Here is an 18,318-nt window from a genome sequence, read left to right as displayed (position 1 = left end):
TTCACTTCCATCTAAGAGGCTCTGTTGTGGGTGGGGGAGGGGGTGTCAGGGCCCTTCGCTCTCGGAGGAGAGAGAGTTTTATCATTAACCCCGGGATGGAACGAATGAGTGAGCGAGGTCTGGGTGCGGGAGTGGGCTTCCCGGTTTCGGGAGCCACTGGGGCCACAGTGGGTCAGCGGAGCCGCGGCTCTGAAGGGGCGCCGGTGGCAGCAGTGCGAGTTTCCTGCGTTGGGAGTGTGCTGACAGCGAGTCTCGTAAATGATGGGGCGGGGAAGTTTCCTGAGCGGCGCGGCTGCCGAGCTGCAGGGGAGCGGAGCGGCGGGGCAGGGGCAGCGCGGAGCCGCGGCGTTATCGCGGGCAGCGCAGGTGTCAGGAGCCGCGGTGGGTCGATGGCGAGGCCGGGAGGCGCCGGGGGGTAAACCGCCTCCTTCCTGCGCTGGCGGCGAGGCGAGCGCGGGGCCACAGCTGCGGCAGCAGCGCCATCCATGTGCCAGCGCCGCCGCGAGGGACCGGGGAGCTGCCACCTGCCATCGCCGCGCGGAGCCGGGGGCTGCTGCCACCCCCCGCGGGGGCTGCGGGCACCCCGAGAGGGGAGCACCCCGAGCATGGGGGCTTCGGGCGTTGCCTCCTGCCGGACCTGGGGCTGGTCCCGGGGAGGCTCTCGTTAGGATTTGGGGTGCGGTGTGTCGCCGTGAGGATGGCTCCTGCCAGGCTTCAGCAGCGGAGTTGGAGCCACGGGGGGGTACAGGAAGGGCCCCCGCGGCCCAGGTGTTTCGGGGGGGGCTGTGTGCCCCCGGGGACATCCGGGTGCCAGCCCCCTGTGGCGAGGCGTGTGACGCCAGAAGCAGAGCCGAGGCTCATATTTGGGCACGGAGCAGGTTATTGGTGCCGTGGCCCCGCAGCCGGGCGATCAGGCGCCTCATAAAGGCCGCCCTGGTGCTGCTGCCCGCATAGGCTGGGGCGCTGCCGAGACATCCCGTGGCTGCGCTGGGCTCGGGGCCGGTGGCATGGGGCCGATGGCGGCGCTGGGGCTGCTGCTGTGCGTGCGGCTGTGCGGGGGTGAGTGCCGGGCGGCTGGCAGCGGGGCCCGCGGCGGTGCCGGGCCCGGCTGAGCTCCGTCCGTGCCGCAGGCTCCGCGGAGCTGCGCCTGGTGGGCGGCGGCGGGCGCTGTGCCGGGCGAGTGGAGGTGAAGCACAGCGGTGAGTGGGGCTCCGTCTGCGTCTTCGACTTCGACTGGGAAGCGCGCTGGGCCGTGGTGGTGTGCCGGCAGCTGGGCTGTGGCCGGGTGGCCAAAGCGTCCCCGTACGCCCCGTTCGGGCCAGGCAGCGGGCGGATCTGGCTCCAGCCCTTGTTCTGCCGTGGCACCGAGGATGCGCTGGAGGAGTGTCCACACTTCGGATGGGGAGAGCACTTGTGTGGCCACGATCGGGATGTGGGGGTGACCTGCACAGGTGAGGGGACACGCTGGACGTGCTGGGCCACCAGCATTGTGCTGGAACGTCCAGGGCAGGGCTGAGCTATGTCGGTTCTCCGGTGCAGATGCCGTGGAGCTGAGGCTGGCGGGCGGCAGCAGCCCCTGCGCTGGGAGGGTGGAGGTGAAGCTGCGTGGACACTGGGGCTCAGTGGCAGACGACAGCTGGGACATGGAGGACGCTGAGGTGGTGTGCCAGCAGCTGGGCTGTGGCTCGGCCGCCGGCGCCTACTCTGCCCTCGACCTCTGCGGCCCAGGGATCGGGACTGTCAGTCTCGTCGTGGTGAACTGCAGTGGGAATGAGGCCACGCTCTGGGACTGTGAGATCCGTGGCTGGGGACCCTATAGTGGCATCATTCATGACTTGGACACTGCTGTTGTCTGCCAAGGTAGGAGCCAGGCTATGGGGAGCTGTGGCACTTCACGCACAACCCTCGACACTGAGGCTGTGCTGCTCCCGCAGGGTTTTCCCGGCTGGTCGGCGGCGATGGAGCGTGCGCTGGGCGTCTGGAGGTGCGGCAGCGGCGGGCCTGGATCCGTGTGTGCGAGGATGAGGTGGACATGAAGGTGGCCCAGGTGGTGTGCCGGGAGCTGGGCTGCGGCACGGCGCTTGCCATGGGCGGCAGTGGCCGGTTTGGGGCGGGAGGGGGGCCGTTCTGGGAGGGGGGCTTCCAGTGCAATGGCAGCGAGCCCCTCCTGAGTGCCTGCGCCCAGCGAGCGCCCCAGGGCCAGGGCTGCAGCGGCCCCGCCAGCGTCATCTGCTCCCGTAAGTGCCGGGGACAGCGGGGGGCTGCTGGGCTCCCTGCAGCGTCACCGCCCTCATTGGCCTTTCTGCCACAGCCTACACGGGCTTCCGGCTGGGCAACAGCAGCTCGGCATGCGCCGGGCGGGTGGAGGTGGCGGCTCGGGGCACGTGGGGCTCCGTGTGCGCCAGCGAGTGGGAGCTGCCCGACGCCCACGTCCTGTGCCGCCACCTGGGCTGCGGCCGCGCCTTGGCCGTGCCGCCGGGAGGCTCCTTCGGCAGCGGCGAGGGGCCACTGCGGCCGGACGCTTTTGGCTGCAGCGGCAGCGAGCGGCACCCGGGCGAGTGCCCCGTGGCCGTGCTGGGCAAGGCCCCGTGCGCCCCTGGAAACGCCGCCGCCGTCAACTGCTCAGGTGTGTATGGCACCTGCGTGAGGAGCCCTGAGGGCTTTTGGGCCGCCCCAAGCACTGCGATCAGAGCAGGCAGGGCTGTTTTGGGGTGATGGGAAGGGCTGAGTCACGTCATTTCACAGGCATGGTGGAGTCCCTGCGGCTGGTGGAGGGTGAGACTCAGTGTGATGGGTGGCTGGAGTTGGCCATAAGCTCCGGGGATTGGCGCCGTGTGCCAGGAGAGCTTTCGATCACGCGGAATTTCAGCAAAGTGTGCTGGGAGCTGGGCTGTGGAGGGGTAGACAAGAGCGAAGCTGTCTCTGGCGAGGCCAGGCTGTATGCACTGAACAGAACGGAGCGGGCCATCATGCAAAGGGTGATCAAAACCATCCAGGGCATGACCACCATGCTGACCAATAGGACCAAAGGGAAGGACGATTTCGATTTTGAATCCTTTGAAAGATATATGACCACTGCATCAGCCGGCATTCCTCACGGGGCAGACATCGTCTGCTCAGGTGAGTGTCCCGAGAAGGGCTGGAGGTGCCGATGCCCCAAGCAGCCACCCCAGCAGGGTCCTTCCATGCCCGCAGGCAGCCGACGGGTGAGGCTGGCGGGGAGCTCTGGGCGCTGCGCCGGGCGGGTGGAGGTGTATTCCGGTGGCAGGTGGAGCAGCGTGTGCCAGGAAGGCTGGGACCTGCAGGACGCGGCCGTTGTGTGCCGGGAGCTGGGATGCGGCACGGCGCTGGAGGCCCCGAGCTCGGCGCGCTTCGCTCCTGGCCCGGGGCCGTTGTGGCCGTACATCCCCGAGTGCTCCGGGAGCGAGGAGTCTCTCTGGGAATGCGGGCGCTCGGAAGGGCACGAGTGCGAGCGCGGCGGCGGGGCAGGGGCCGTGTGCTCAGGTGGGTGCTGGGCGCCCCCAGCTCAGGGTGCGGCAGAGCCCCCCGGGGGCTTCTGGGCTGTGCCGTGACCCCCCCGCACCTCTTGCAGAGCAGCTCTCCGTGCGGCTGGCGGGTGGCAGCGGGCGCTGCCGCGGGTACCTGGAGGTGTCCCGCAACGACACCTGGGGACGCGTGTGCGCCAACAAACCAGCACAGCACTGCTGGCACCTTCTCCCGCCAGCTGGGCTGTGGGCACAGGGGGTGGCTGTCGCCCGGCCCTGCCCAGCAGCCAGCCCCCGCCTGGCTGGCGTGGGTGGGCTGTGAGGAGGACGCTCGCTCGCTCTGGGGTGTCCCCGGCACCCTGGCGCTTGCAGAGCGCAGCCCTGGCGGGGACGCCTACGTGGCTTGAGGAGGAGGACACTGATGGCACCCTGAGACAGCCACCACCCGTATCCGGACAACGCCAGCAGCACAGGTATCCCTGCCGGTGCCGGCACCCCCTACGCCGGGCTGGCTGGGATCCCCCTCCCCTCACTGCTTGCCCGTAACCCACAGGCATCCCCATCAGAACCACCCGGGCCGTGGGGACTGTGTCCGTGCCAGCTGTTCTGTGTGTGGTGCTGGGGACGCTGCTGTGCCTGGCCCTGGGTGCCCTGGCCACGCTGCTGTGCCGTGCCCGCGCCTGGCGCCGAGGTGGGTCCCGGCGGGTGGGTGCCAGGAGAGAGCCGGTTTGCGGGTTCTGGGGCTCCCGCCCTGCAGAACAGCTCAGAAGGTGGGCAGGGGTGGTCCTGGTGCCCCCCAGGGTGCCCATGGCCCCAGGTAAGTGCTGCCTGTCATTGCAGGCGCTGGCAGAGCTGCAGATGCCATCTCCAACGCTGTCTACGAGGAGCTGGACTACACGGCAATGCCCGAGTACCAGGAGGTGCCCAGTGGCCCAGGTGGGTGCAGCCCGAGTGCCCCAGCTGTGCCCGGAGAGAGGACTCTGCGCCACAGCCCCACGGCAGCTCCGGGTCCTGGTGGCCTGGCCCTGGCTCCTCGCCATGGGCTGGGGCTTTCCCTCGGTCCCGTGGCAGCTCCTCCCGTGCCGTGTGAGGTTGTGCCACCTGCGGTGCCACTTGAGGCCTCTGCTGAGTCCCTCTTTACCCCCTGCAGGCTCTGTGTCAGAGGGATCGGTGAAGAAGCTGCCGTATTACACTGAGGACAGCATGGAGGGAAGTGACACCGAGGCAGCCCCAGGTAGGAGCACAGGGCAGGAAGCCCACGGGGATCACAAGGGACAGAGGACACACCGGGATTGGGGAGCTGAGGGAGCCACTTCCCCCCTTGTTATTGTGCAGCAAAGTAACGTCTTTCCCAGGGGGATCCGAGGGCCACCAGAGCATGCCTGGTGGCAATGCTGGAGGTGATGGCACAGCATGACCCCTGTCACGGCCACTGGGTCGCTGCCATGGACCACTGTGCCTGTCCCAGGTCCCCCTGCCCGGCCCGAGCATGGAACCCTGGATGGCTATGATGATGCCCTGGATGTGGCAGAAGAGTCCCCTGCTCCCAGCACTGGGGACATCTCTGAGGGAGTGGCATGGAGGAGGTGGATCCGTGTCCTCCCCACAGGTAAAAGGGATCCCAGCTGCCCTGTTGCCTCTGCAGAGCCTCTGCATGGCAGGGTTTGGCTGTGGGGGTGGGCAGGGATCCAGCGACAGATCCAAGGGTGCTGCAGCCAGATCCCAGGTGGGTTAGGTCAGAGGGGACACGGAGCTGCCACCCTGAGGCACCTTTCTGTGCTGTCCCCAAGGTGGGATCGACTCCCCTCCAAGTCCCCCAGGAGCCACCAGGGACCCCCCGGAACAGCCCCCGGATCACACGGACTATGATGATGTCGGCAGCAGCAGCATCCTGGGAACGTCACCATGAGGATGTCCTGGCCATGCTGCTTCCCTGGGGACATGTGTGCGACAGCGTGGGGTGGCCCTGTCACCAGGCAGTGTGGCCTTGCCCACAGAGGTCACCTGTCTGTTCCCAGCACGGCAGAACTGCAGGAAAAGTATTCTTCCTTTGGGAAATCATTTGATTTCGATGTGAATTTCCCTTTGTTCCTATTAAAATGCGAAAGTGTCAGAGAGTCATTCCCAATGCTTGGACCTCCCTTGAGGCTAGAACCTCCATCCCGGGGACACCAGCCTTCCCTTGGGGATTTGTGGCAGGAACTGGAACCACTGACACATCCCTGGTCATGGTGGGCTTACGGGGAAGAGCGCAGGGGGATTGCTGGGATTGGCTGTGGGATCTTTATTTGGCACTGCCAAATGCACACAACTGTTCCCAGAAAGGCTGAGGGAAAAAGGGAGAGGGCAGGACCAGCCCCCGCAGAGGCAGCAGGATCTTCTCCATATGCCCCATGGGTGGTGTGGTGGTTTTGATTAGCCTAAAACATCAGTGAAGTATTTTTAACATCTAAGAGAAATTTGGACCCCTCAAAAGCTGGTGTGGTAGGCCTGGAGACGTGTCTGAAGTGTGGGGTGTGGTACAAAGATGTCTCCTGTGGGTCCTGGGTGCACGTTCTGGACGTTTTTACATCAAGTCCAGCAGAGCCAATCTCTGATGGCTCAGAAGGTGATGGACATGCTGCTGGCCAAGTTTGGGCCAATTGGAGGTGCTGGTTACGCCTCTGTGAAAACATATTTAAGAAAAATTCTAAACAAAGCAGGCACGCACTTCTTTCACTTTGTAGTTGGAGGAGGAGGAGGTGGAGGTGAAAATACGTAGAGGGAGAACAGCATGGAGAGTGCCAAGGTCAGTGAAGAAGGTGGAGGACGAGGTGCTCCAGTGCTGGAGCTGAAGAACCCTCTGCTAGCCACAGTGAAGGCCATGGGGGGGCAGGAGGTCCCCCTGCAGCCCATGGAGTCCACAGGAGTGCAGAAATTCTGCCCACAGCCCACGCCAGAAGGGCAGGTGGATGCCTGGAAAAGACTGTGAACCAGTGGGAGTCTCATTTAAGAGTTAAAACTGCAAAGGCCTTGCAAGAGAGAGAAAGGCCTTGCTCCTGGCATGGAAGCAGCCTGGCCTCAGCTTGGGAGAGTCTGCACAGCACCCTATGGACAACAAAACTCACGTTGCAGCAGGATTCAGGCAGGATGTTGCTCATGAGATTGGACCCACGCCAAAGAAGTTCCCAGAGGACTGTCTCTCGTGGGAAGGACCCCTGGCTGAGTAGAGAACCTCTTTTCCTGATTGGACTGACCAGAGGACCCCTCAATGGACTGGGAATGGCTGTGGGTGTTGGAAGGAATTTTCCTAAAGGAGGGGAGGTCTCCTGAAGGAGGGAAGCGCCTTCCTGCCCCGCAGCAGGACCCCGCGGTGGCAGGGCAGCCGGGCCATGGCCCCAGCCGGCTCCAGGAGGTTCCCAATCTTCAGGGCGGGCTGCAGTGCCCGCAGGGCATCCAGTTCCTGCAGCAGGGCCTTGCTGAAGCCGTCCGTGCTCAGCCTCGGTGGGAAGGATGCAGGAAAGAGGAGAAGGTGTTGGAGGTTGTGGGGAGGGAGGAGCTGAAGCAGCCGCGATGCAGGTGCATCCCTGCCTGTCCCGCAGCATCCGCTGCCCAGCTCGGGGATGCCGGGCGGGGAAAGGGCCGTGGCAGAGCCCTCACCCCAGGCTCCGCAGCGGGCAGGCGGGATGCCGGAGCTTGTGGCAGAGCTGCAGGACGCCGTCGGCTTGCAGCTCGTTGTCACTCAGGTCCAGGCAGGTGAGACGGGGCCCCTGCAGCAGCTGCGCAGCCAGGGCTGGGCAGCAGGCGCCCGACAGCCGGCAGCTCCCCAGCCTGTGGGGCTGAGGGAAACGGGCAAGGAGGGCTTTGGCCTCCACTTGGTGAGCTGCTCCAGGGGGGAAGGGCAGTGCAGCGGGTGAGGTCCTGGCAGCAGCAGCAGGAGCCGGTGAGGTGGGAATAGGACAGGTAAAAGGGAACCTCTCGGAAAGACCCTCAGAGGCGGCCCGAGTGTCCCCAGGGGTATCCGTGGAGCCGGCAAGCTCCTGTCCCCTGTGCCCGAGGCAGCAGCCAGCCAGGCACACACCGCCCTCCGCTTCGGGTGCCTCCAGCCAGCGGCCCCGCTCAGCGCTCCGTGCCGTCCGTGCGTGCCGAGACAAGGATGACTCGACCACCCAATATGAGTGCGCAACAAGCTTCGTTTATTTGAGCTTCAGCATACATTCTTATAGTGTGGTTAATTAGATAATGCATATTCTGTAACCACGCATCATTATTGGTGTTTGTTTCAACGTCCTAAATCTGGCTGCTTGCCCTATGTATAGATACATATTAACTTTTTGTCTGGTTTTCTGCATTCTTGCTGGCTATTCTACATTCCTTTTGACCATTGATGACTCCTTATATGTAGCACGGCATACGGGTCTGTCCTTTGGTCAATGGAGCGCTTAAGTGCCATCAGGAGTTCCACTAGTCGGCGCTTTTGAACATCTCTAATCATCGCTTGCTCGATTCTGTTGGCAATATCTGCAACGTAAAGTGAGTCTGTGACGATGTTAACAGGTTGGCTCATCCAGTTGGTAAAGACCCAGACCACTGCCGACAGTTCTAGGGTTTGTAACGAGTCCTCTGATGTTGCGGGAATGATTTTGTGTCGCCATTGCTTCTCCTCCATCCACGTCGCAGCAGCTGTACGGGAGTGTTTGCCGGCTCTGTATAGACAGTCACCGCCCCTGAGAGCGGGGGGGCTGACCGCACTGGCTTTACCAACCATCGGTGGTTGGACATCCACGCCAGCGTAGGAGGCTGGAGAGGTCGGATACTGATAAGTGTTCCCTCTTCCAGCAGCGCTGCTTGGAGTTCCATAGAATTCTGTAAGTACCAATTCAGCTCATCCAGCTTCAATGGTACCTGTATTTCCCCTGGCGATGTTCCTAGGATCTCCCTTATCCTTTGGCGGCCGCGTTTGATAAGATTTGCCATTGTAATGATATCTTCTTGAATCGTTTCCCGCGGTTGAAGGGGAGGTGCTAACCTACTGGACCCTCCCACATGCCTGTCTTGGGGTCCTTATACAGGACCTTCATGTGTGGTACCGGTGGCTGCACCACTCCCTGGTAATGCATTAAGATAGGCGGTAGGTCCTGATCACCAAATATGCACAGGTGATTTAGTACAAACAGGGTTTTAGAAAACCTTTCTCTACTATCTGAAACCTCTTTATGTTTAGCCAAGTAACCTTTTAATGTCGCATTTGCTCGTTCTACCATTGCCTGCCCTGTCGGGGAGTGAGGAATTCCTGTAGTATGCTTTATGTCCCAGAGTTGCATGTATATTTTTAACAAGGCACTACAATAAGCAGGTCCATTGTCTGTTTTGATAGCTTTGAGTTTGCCAAATACTGCAAAGCAGCTAGTAAGGTGCCTTACAACAGGTCCCGGGGGGGAGAGGAGGAGAGGGGCCGCGTCTGAGGAAAAGGACTTTTTTTTAATCAGGTTGAATAACTTCTTTTCACCTTGGTTTTCCCCTTCCCCTGTGCCCTGCAGGGCACTCTGCGTGGTTTTGTCAAAGAAATAGTTTTTTCTTCACTTCCATCTAAGAGGCTCTGTTGTGGGTGGGGGAGGGGGTGTCAGGGCCCTTCGCTCTCGGAGGAGAGAGAGTTTTATCATTAACCCGGGACAGTGTTTGGTGCCCAACTTAGGGGGCCTTGACTACTTGTTCTACACCTTTTGTGGGGTTAGAGAAAGTGAAGAAAAAATCCTAATAATTGCATTCTGGTTTTAAACGCTTGGTATTGAATTACAGCCATCAGTAGTCACTATGCTGTTTGATGGGAGGTTGTTTGATGTAATACTGTCTGTTTGGCACATAGGTTTGTTTCCCTACCAACAGGTAGGGGCAATCCTGTCCCTAATGTATAATTTCCACCAATCAGGGACACGACTCCGGCTTGTTATAGTAATGTGTGTGATACTGACGATCTGTAAGAAGGTATGGGAAACAGTTAAAGATGTACATGCTCTGTTAGTTTCCTCCTCTAGTTTTAGTAACCTGTTTTGGAGTTTTGTTAGTAATATTACCCAACCTGCTAGAGAAGTAGAGGGTGAAGCTTCCTGGCTCCTCACCCATCTCTTTCCCTTTAAATCTGGTAGATCATCTTTTGAGAATATTCAGTTTCCCCTGGATGTTCAAGAGACCATTAACTTGGTAGTACAGGTGCTTTACCTAGGAGGTTGCATGTATATGATGTTCAGTTTTACCAGAATGAGGGCTGAGAAGTCCAGAGGGGCTGAGCAGGAGCAGGCACCTAATCCAGATGTGAGGAAATGTGAATGGTGTGGAGTATGGGAGAACATAGGTAAAACTTTAAAGAAATTCTCTGATCCAATAGACTGGGAATTTCCCCCTGGACAAATCCCGAGACCAGCTGAGGTGGGGAAGTATCTGAAAGAGAAGTGCAGAGACAACTGCAGTGCAATATGTTGGGCCCTGGCATATGCTTATCGTACACTGTGGGATATTCTAGAACAGGAAGGAAGGGAGCCTAAGCCAGTGGCAGTTGCTCCTGTTACAAGGAGCAGGAAAGCCCAAGTTAAGACTGATCGCCCAGATGACAGTGGGGAGGGACCCTCAAGGTCAGCAACTGAGTCGGAGGTCATTGTTGAATCCATGAATGTGAGAGACCTTCACAGCCTGAGAAAAGATTATGTCCAACGAGATGATGAATCTGTGGTTAGTTGGTTAGTCCGTCTTTGGGATGCTGCAGGCGAAGTTACACTTCTAGATCCTACTGAGGCGAGGCATTTAGGGACTGTGTCACGTGACCCAGATATCAACCAAACTATACGAGATGGGCCTGACTGCAGCAGCCTCTGGAGACGAGCTATCAGAGCTGCGAGGGAAAGATACCTACATCCCGACGATCTCTATTCGCAACAAACCCAGTGGAGAACCATAGAACAAGAGATTCAACGCTTGAGAGAAATGGCGGTGGTAGAAATTGTCTTCTCAGAGGACATAGCAAACCCAGATCCGATTATAGACCCAGATAGGATAGAATGTACACCTGTGATGTGGCGGAAACTCCTAAAGCTTGGGCCAGCAGGGTATGCTTCTGCTTTAGCCATTATGAAGCGAGGTGACGGGCATGAGACTGTGCGTGATATGACAAGGAAACTCCGAGCGTATGCAGATGTCGTGCATAGCCCAATGAATGCAAGAATCTCAGCTGTGGAAACAAATCTGCAGAAACTAGAAAATAAGATAGAGAAGAATCATGAGAAACTCGGTAAAGAGATTAAAGACAGCCTTCTCCAAATCTCAGCACTACAGATCAGAGGTTCTGTTACGCCACGCAGACGCTCCTCAGCTATGAGAACTGGATATATCCCTCGACGTGAGTTGTGGTATTTCCTGTGTGACAGTGGAGAAAACATGAACAGGTGGGATGGACAACCCACTGCTGTCCTGGCACGACGAGTGCGTGAATTGAAGGAGGGCAAGACTCAGAGAGGGAACTCCACCAGAAGGGAAGTAGCTCTGCTCAACATGTCTGATTCCCTTGAAGGAACCTCTAACACGAATGCCCACCATGGTTAGAGGGGCCCTGCCTCTAGCCAGGTAGAGGCCAGGGAAACCCGAATTTTTTGGACAGTGTGGATTCGGTGGCCTGGCACATCAGAGCCACAAGAATACGAGGCTTTAGTTGACACTGGTGCACAATGCACGATAATCCCATCGCGACATGTGGGGACAGAACCTGTTTCTATTTCCGGCGTTACAGGAGGATCACAAGACTTGACCCTCGTGAAAGCTGAGGTGAGCCTGACTGGAAGAGAGTGGAAAGAACATTCCATTGTGACTGGCCCAGAGGCTCCATGTATTTTGGGTATAGACTTCCTCTGAAATGGATATTTCAAAGACCCAAAGGGACTCAAGTGGGCATTTGGGATAGCTGCTTGTCATGGGTTCGAGACAAGGACATTTGCCAGTAGGACGCACGAAAAAAAGACAAACAGGCTTCAAGCTTAAAGTTGCAACAAGTGTTTAATTACCTAACAGAGTTGGAGGATAAATGCAGGCTAAAATAAACTTTTCATACAGTTTTTTGTTCAGTCCCCCCTCCCTCTTAGGAACCTATAGTATTCACCCCCTTTCCTCCTTTACAGTCAACAAGCCGGGTGGGGGGGGCAGGGTGTGGGGTCTCTTTTCAGTCCACAGAGCAGATTCTCAAATTTATTCATCACTACAATTCTTCTACTACAAATACTCTTTATCTCTACTTGTCTCTCTCTCCAGACAGTTCTCTGCTCTCACCCCCATCCTCTTAAGAAGCAGTCTCTGCACTCACCCCCCCCCACCCTTTCCCTCTTTCCAAACCAGCAACGCAGACAGGGGGCAGGTTGAGGGGTCCTCTGGTCAGTCCAATCAGGAAAAGAGGTTCTCTACTCAGCCAGGGGTCCTTCCCACGAGAGACAGTCCTCTGAGACCTTCTTTGGCGTGGGTCCAATCTCATGAGCAACATCCCGCCCGAAATTCTGCTGCAACATGAGTCTTTTTGTCCATAGGGTGCTGTGCAGACTCTCCCAAGCTGAGGCCAGGCTGCTTCCATGCCAGGAGCAAGGCCTTTCTCTCTCTTGCAAGGCCTTTGCAGTTTTAACTCTTAAATGAGACTCCCACTGGTTCACAGTCTTTTCCAGGCATCCACCTGCCTTCTGGCGTGGGCTGTGGGCAGAATTTCTGCACTCCTGTGGACTCCATGGGCTGCAGGGGGACCTCCTGCCCCCCCATGGCCTTCACTGTGGCTAGCAGAGGGTTTTCAGCTCCAGCACCGGAGCACCTCCTCCCCCACCTTCTTCACTGACCTTGGCACTCTCCATGCTGTTCTCCCTCTACATATTTTCACCTCCACCTCCTCCTCCTCCAACTACAAAGTGAAAGAAGTGCGCACCTGCTTTGTTTTGACTTTTTCTTAAATATGTTTTCACAGAGGCGTAACCAGCACCTCCAATTGGCCCAAACTTGGCCGGCAGCATGTCCATCACCTTCAGAGCCATCAGAGATTGGCTCTGCTGGACTTGATGTAAAAGCTTCCAGAACTTGCACTCAGGACACACAGGAGCCATCTTTGTGCCACACCCCACCCCTCAGACACCTCCCTAGGCCTACTAGAACAGCTTCTGAGGGGTCCAAATTTCTCCTAGATGTTAAAAACACTTCGCTGATGTTTTGGGCCAATAAAAACCACCACAATAAGATAGAGAAGAATCAGGAGAAACTCAGTAAAGAGATTAAAGACAGCCTTCTCCAAATCTCAGCAGTACAGATCAGAGGTTCTGTTACCCCACGCAGATGCTACTCAGCTATGAGAACTGGATATATCCCTCGACGTGAGTTGTGGTATTTCCTGTGTGACAGTGGAGAAAACATGAACAGGTGGGATGGACAACCCACTGCTGTCCTGGCACGACGAGTGCGTGAATTGAAGGAGGGCAAGACTCAGAGAGGGAACTCCACCAGAAGGGAAGTAGCTCTGCTCAACATGTCTGATTCCCTTGAAGGAACCTCTAACATGAATGCCCACCATGGTTAGAGGGGCCCTGCCTCTAGCCAGGTAGAGGCCAGGGAAAACCGAATTTTTTGGACAGTGTGGATTCAGTGGCCTGGCACATCAGAGCCACAAGAATACGAGGCTTTAGTTGACACTGGTGCACAATGCACGATAATCCCATCGCGACATGTGGGGACAGAACCTGTTTGTATTTCCGGCGTGACAGGAGGATCACAAGACTTGACCCTGGTGAAAGCTGAGGTGAGCCTGACTGGAAGAGAGTGGAAAGAACATTCCATTGTGACTGGCCCAGAGGCTCCATGTATTTTGGGTATAGACTTCCTCCGAAATGGATATTTCAAAGACCCAAAGAGACTCAAGTGGGCATTTGGGATAGCTGCTTGTCATGGGTTCGAGACAAGGACATTTGCCAGGAGGACGCACGAAAAAGGGCAAACAGGCTTCAAGCTTAAAGTTGCAAAAAGTGTTTAATTACCTAACAGAGTTGGAGGATAAATGCAGGCCAAAATAAACTTTTCATACAGTTTTTTGTTCAATCCCCCCTCCCTCTTAAGAACCTATAGTATTCACCCCCTTTCCTCCTTTACAGTCAACAAGCTGGGTGGGGGGGCAGGGTGTGGGACCTCTTTTCAGTCCACAGAGCAGATTTTCAAATTTATTCATCACTACAATTCTTCTACTACAAATACTCTTTATGTCTACTTGTCTCTCTCTCTCTCCAGACAGTTTTCTGCTCTCACCCCCACCCTCTTAAGAAGCAGTCTCTGCTCTCACCTTCCCCCCTTTCCCTCTTTCCAAACCAGCAACACAGACAGGGGGCAGGCTGAGGGGTCCTCTGGTCAGTCCAATTAGGAAAAGAGGTTCTCTACTCAGCCAGGGCTCCTTCTCACGAGACACAGTCCTCTGAGACCTTCTTTGGCGTGGGTCCAATCTCATGAGCAACATCTCGCCTGAATCCTGCTGCAATATGAGTCTTTTTGTCCATAGGGTGCTGTGCAGACTCTCCCGAGCTGAGGCCAGGCTGCTTCCATCCCAGGAGAAAGGAAAAGGCCTTTCTCTCCCTTGCAAGGCCTTTGCAGTTTTAACTCTTAAATGAGACTCCCACTGGTTCACAGTCTTTTCCAGGCATCCACCTGCCCTTCTGGCGTGGGCTGTGGGCAGAATTTCTGCACTCCTGTGGACTCCATGGGCTGCAGGGGGACCTCCTGCCGCCCCATGGCCTTCACTGTGGCTAGCAGAGGGTTTTCAGCTCCAGCACTGGAGCACCTCCTCCCCCACCTTCTTCACTGACCTTGGCACTCTCCATGCTGGTCTCTCTCTACATATTTTCACCTCCACCTCCTCCTCCTCCAACTACAAAGTGAAAGAAGTGCGTGCCTGCTTTGTTTTGAATTCTTCTTAAATAAGTTTTCACAGAGGCGTAACCAGCACCTCCAATTGGCCCAAACTTGGCCGGCAGCATGTCCATCACCTTCAGAGCCATCAGAGATTGGCTCTGCTGGACTTGATGTAAAAACTTCCAGAATTTGCACTCAGGACACACAGGAGCCATCTTTGTGCCACACCCCACCCCTCAGACACCTCCCTAGGCCTACTAGAACAGCTTCTGAGGGGTCCAAATTTCTCCTAGATGTTAAAAACACTTCACTGATGTTTTGGGCCCAACAAAACCACCACACTGCTGTAGAGACAGAGGGCATAAAACAATTGAACACCTTGCCTGGACTGTCAGAGAACCCATCTGCAGTAGGACTCCTGAAAGGGGAAGAGCAACAAGTACAGATTGCAACCTCCATTGTGCACCGCCGACAATACCGGACAACTCGTGATGCCGTGATTCCCATTCACAAACTAATCCGTGAGCTGGAGAGCCAAGGGGTGGTCAGCAGGACCCACTCATCCTTTCACAGCCCCATCTGGCCTGTGCGAAAATCTGATGGAGAATGGAGATTGACTGTGGACTATCGTGCCTTGAATGAGGTGACTCCACCTCTGAGTGCTGCTGTGCCAGACATGCTGGAGCTCCAGTATGAGCTAGAGTCTAAAGCAGCAAAGTGGTATGCCACTATTGACATTGCAAATGCATTTTTCTCCATTCCTCTGGCAGCAGAGTGCAGACCTCAGTTTGCTTTCACCTGGAGGGGCGTGCAGTACACGTGGAACCGACTGCCCCAGGGGTGGAAACACAGTCCCACCATCTGCCATGGACTGATCCAGGCTGCATTGGAAAAGAGTGGGGCTCCAGAACATTTGCAATACATTGATGACATCATTGTGTGGGGGAACACAGCAGAAGAAGTATTTGAGAAAGGAAAGGAAATCATCCAGATTCTCCTGGAAGCCGGTTTCGCTATAAAAAAGAGCAAAGTCAAAGGGCCTGCCGAAGAGATCCAGTTCCTAGGAGTGAAGTGGCAAGATGGACGGCGTCAGATTCCTACTGAGGTTATCAATAAAATCATCACAATGTCCCCCCCAGCTAACAAGAAGGAGACGCAAGCTTTCCTGGGAGCTATAGGCTTTTGGAGAATGCACATCCCCGAGCACAGCCAGATTGTGAGTCCTCTCTACCTGGTTACCCGTAAGAAAAATGATTTCCACTGGGGCCCTGAACAACAGCAAGCTTTCACCCAGATCAAGCAGGAGATTGCTCATGCAGTAGCCCTTGGCCCAGTCAGGACAGGGCCAGAAGTAAAGAATGTGCTTTACTCTGCAGCTGGGAGCCATGGCCTGTCCTGGAGCCTTTGGCAGAAGGTGCCTGGTGAGACTCGGGGTCGTCCATTGGGATTTTGGAGCCGAAGTTACAGAGGGTCTGAAGCCAACTACACCCCAACAGAGAAAGAAATCCTAGCAGCATATGAAGGAGTCCAAGCTGCCTCAGAGGTAATTGGCACAGAAGCACAACTCCTCCTGGCACCTCGACTACCAGTGCTGGGGTGGATGTTTAAAGCAGAGGTTCCCTCTACTCATCATGCCACCAATGGCACGTGGAGCAAATGGATTGCCCTTATCACACAGCGCGCCCATATGGGAAATCTGAATCGCCCTGGGATTTTGGAAATAATTACAAATTGGCCTGAAGGTGAAAATTTTAGTCTGATTGAGGAAGAGGAGCAGGAACAGGTGACCCGTGCAGAGGAAGCTCCACCATACAACCAACTGCCAGCAGACGAAACACGCTATGCTCTTTTCACTGATGGTTCCTGTCGTCTTGTAGGGACAAAACAAAAATGGAAAGCAGCTGTGTGGAGCCCCACACGACGGGTTGCAGAAGCTAGGGAAGAAGAGGGAGGATCGAGCCAATTCGCTGAGCTCAAAGCCGTTCAGTTAGCCCTGGACATTGCTGAAAGAGAGAAATGGCCAAAGCTCTACCTTCATTCTGATTCATGGATGGTAGCCAGTGCTCTGTGGGGTTGGCTGGAAAAGTGGAAGAAGGCTGGTTGGCAGCGTAGGGGAAAACCAATTTGGGCAGCTGAAGAGTGGAAAGACATCGCTAGCGGGGCAGAGAGACTACCTGTGAAGGTCCGCCATGTAGACGCCCATGTCCCCAAGAGTTGAGCTAATGAGGAACACCGAAACAACGAACAGGTAGATCAGGCTGCAAAGATAAAGGTGTCCCAGGTAGACTTGGATTGGCAGCATAAAGGAGATTTATTCCTAGCTCGATGGGCCCATGATGCCTCAGGCCATCAGGGCAGAGATGCCACCTATAAGTGGGCACAAGACCGAGGGGTGGATCTAACCATGAACTGTATCTCCCAGGTAATCCATAATTGTGAGACGTGTGCTGCCATCAAGCAAGCCAAGCGGGTGAAACCCCTGTGGTATGGTGGAAGGTGGTCTAAATATAAGTATGGGGAGGCCTGGCAGATTGATTACATCACACTGCCTCAAACCCGCCATGGCAAGCGCTATGTGCTCACAATGGTAGAAGCCACCATGGGGTGGCTGGAAACCTACCCTGTGCCTCATGCCACTGCTTGTAACACCATCCTGGGCCTTGAAAACCAAGTCCTGTGGAGGCATGGTACCCCTGAGAGAATTGAGTCAGATAACGGAACTCATTTGAAAAATAGCCTCATAAACAACTGGGCTAGAGACCATGGCATTGAGTAGGTGTACCACATTCCCTATCATGCACCAGCCGCTGGCAAAGTGGAACGCTATAATGGACTGTTAAAAACCACCCTAAAGGCATTGGGTGGGGGATCTTATAAGAATTGGGAGCGACATTTAGCAGAGGCCACCTGGTTAGTCAATACCCGAGGCTCCATCAACCGAGCAGGTCCTGCCCAATCTGAGCTGCTACATACAGTGGATGGAGATAAGGTCCCAGCAGTACATGCCAGAGGCTTGTTAGGGAAAACTGTCTGCATTGATTCTGCCTCACATAAAGACAAACCCATCCGTGGGGTTGTCTTTGCTCAGGGACCAGGGTGTACTTGGTGGATAATGCAGGAAGGTGGAAAAACACGATGTGTCCCTCAGGGAAATTTAATTTTGGGTGAAGGCCACATGTAAGGTTGGGATGGTAACATACCACCGTTCACCGAATGACATTATTTGTACATAGTTATGTGTATCTATGTATATGTGTATATATGTATATGTGTATGTATGTATATATGTGTATATATGTGTGTGTGTGTGTTTAAAGTTGGAAGATGTTAGGGTGGGCCTTAAGCCAACGCTATGGAATAAGGGGTGGAATGTCTTGGATTGATGTTATGATAATCCTTTATCCCCTATCGTTGGCTTATATGCCCAAGAAAGAAAAAAATGTGGGAAAAAATGTGTGATCCTGTCTCTTTAACTACACCCAGCCGAAGAGAGAAACGCGGGTTGTTTTGAAAACATTTTCCCCAAGCCTCGCTCCGGGGGAGGATTCGTGGCTCGGCAGAGACTGCGTGCTGGACGGAGGTCGGAGTGAGCTCTGTTGCCGTTTTTTTCCCATTTTTTTCTTTTTTCCTCGTTTGGACCCCTTCTCTTCGATCTGCTTTGCCACCTGGAGACCCAGGAGGGCCAGAGGACAGCAGAGCTCTCCAGGGAGCTCCACCCGGCCCCGGGGGGGAGAGGAGGAGAGGGGCTGCGTCTGAGGAAAAGGACTTTTTAATCAGGTTGAATAACTCCTTTTCACCTTGGTTTTCCCCTTCCCCTGTGCCCTGCAGGGCACTCTGCGTGATTTTGTCAAAGAAATAGTTTTTTCTTCACTTCCATCTAAGAGGCTCTGTTGTGGGTGGGGGAGGGGGTGTCAGGGCCCTTCGCTCTCGGAGGAGAGAGAGTTGTATCATT

General features: G+C 56.0%; 2 protein-coding genes and 1 long non-coding RNA gene across 3 annotated transcripts in view; 1 reads left to right on the top strand and 2 right to left on the bottom strand.

Moving 5' to 3' along the window:
• Positions 1-203: 203 nt before the first annotated feature.
• LOC146437013 (scavenger receptor cysteine-rich type 1 protein M130-like) lies at positions 204-5,503 on the top strand. Its single transcript, XM_085063869.1, has 12 exons — positions 204-1,059; positions 1,131-1,451; positions 1,540-1,860; positions 1,935-2,237; positions 2,312-2,695; positions 2,746-3,504; positions 3,593-3,796; positions 4,039-4,176; positions 4,326-4,421; positions 4,636-4,719; positions 4,954-5,094; positions 5,276-5,503. The coding sequence occupies exons 1-12, from the start codon at positions 1,008-1,010 to the stop codon at positions 5,392-5,394; spliced, it is 2,922 nt and encodes a 973-aa protein (XP_084919995.1). The 5' UTR covers positions 204-1,007; the 3' UTR covers positions 5,395-5,503.
• A 1,243-nt stretch (positions 5,504-6,746) lies between these two features.
• Positions 6,747-8,133, bottom strand: LOC146437012 (uncharacterized). The gene is made up of 3 exons (XM_085063868.1): positions 7,880-8,133; positions 7,125-7,385; positions 6,747-6,964 (listed from the first exon to the last, which is right to left on the bottom strand). Exons 1-3 carry the CDS (start codon positions 8,131-8,133, stop codon positions 6,775-6,777), a joined length of 705 nt encoding a protein of 234 aa, XP_084919994.1. The 3' UTR covers positions 6,747-6,774.
• A 5,339-nt stretch (positions 8,134-13,472) lies between these two features.
• The window catches only part of LOC146436999 (uncharacterized), a 99,185-nt gene continuing 94,339 nt past the window's right edge, over positions 13,473-18,318 (bottom strand). Inside the window, exon 2 of the long non-coding RNA XR_014852795.1 lies at positions 13,473-14,327. This is a non-coding gene — a long non-coding RNA (uncharacterized LOC146436999). The remainder of the gene's footprint in view (positions 14,328-18,318) is intronic.

The sequence above is a fragment of the Lichenostomus cassidix genome, chromosome 5 (genome assembly GCF_008360975.1).
Source record: "Lichenostomus cassidix isolate B80296 chromosome 5, HeHo_3.0, whole genome shotgun sequence".
NCBI classification, from domain to species: Eukaryota; Metazoa; Chordata; class Aves; order Passeriformes; family Meliphagidae; genus Lichenostomus; species Lichenostomus cassidix.
This window is presented reverse-complemented; position numbering and strand designations above follow the sequence as displayed.

Bases quoted from the DNA above. Each gene is read 5' to 3' on its own strand.
- LOC146437013 (XM_085063869.1), top strand. From the start codon at position 1,008: ATGGGGCCGATGGCGGCGCTGGGGCTGCTGCTGTGCGTGCGGCTGTGC. The intron at 1,452-1,539 runs GTGAGGGGACAC...TCTCCGGTGCAG, and splicing joins TGTGGGGGTGACCTGCACAG to ATGCCGTGGAGCTGAGGCTG. The intron at 3,505-3,592 runs GTGGGTGCTGGG...CACCTCTTGCAG, and splicing joins GGCAGGGGCCGTGTGCTCAG to AGCAGCTCTCCGTGCGGCTG.
- LOC146437012 (XM_085063868.1), bottom strand. From the start codon at position 8,133: ATGGAGGAGAAGCAATGGCGACACAAAATCATTCCCGCAACATCAGAG. The intron at 7,386-7,879 runs GTATGCCGTGCT...TGCTGCTGCCAG, and splicing joins ATTGACCAAAGGACAGACCC to GACCTCACCCGCTGCACTGC. The intron at 6,965-7,124 runs GTGAGGGCTCTG...CTTCCCACCGAG, and splicing joins TGCCCGCTGCGGAGCCTGGG to GCTGAGCACGGACGGCTTCA.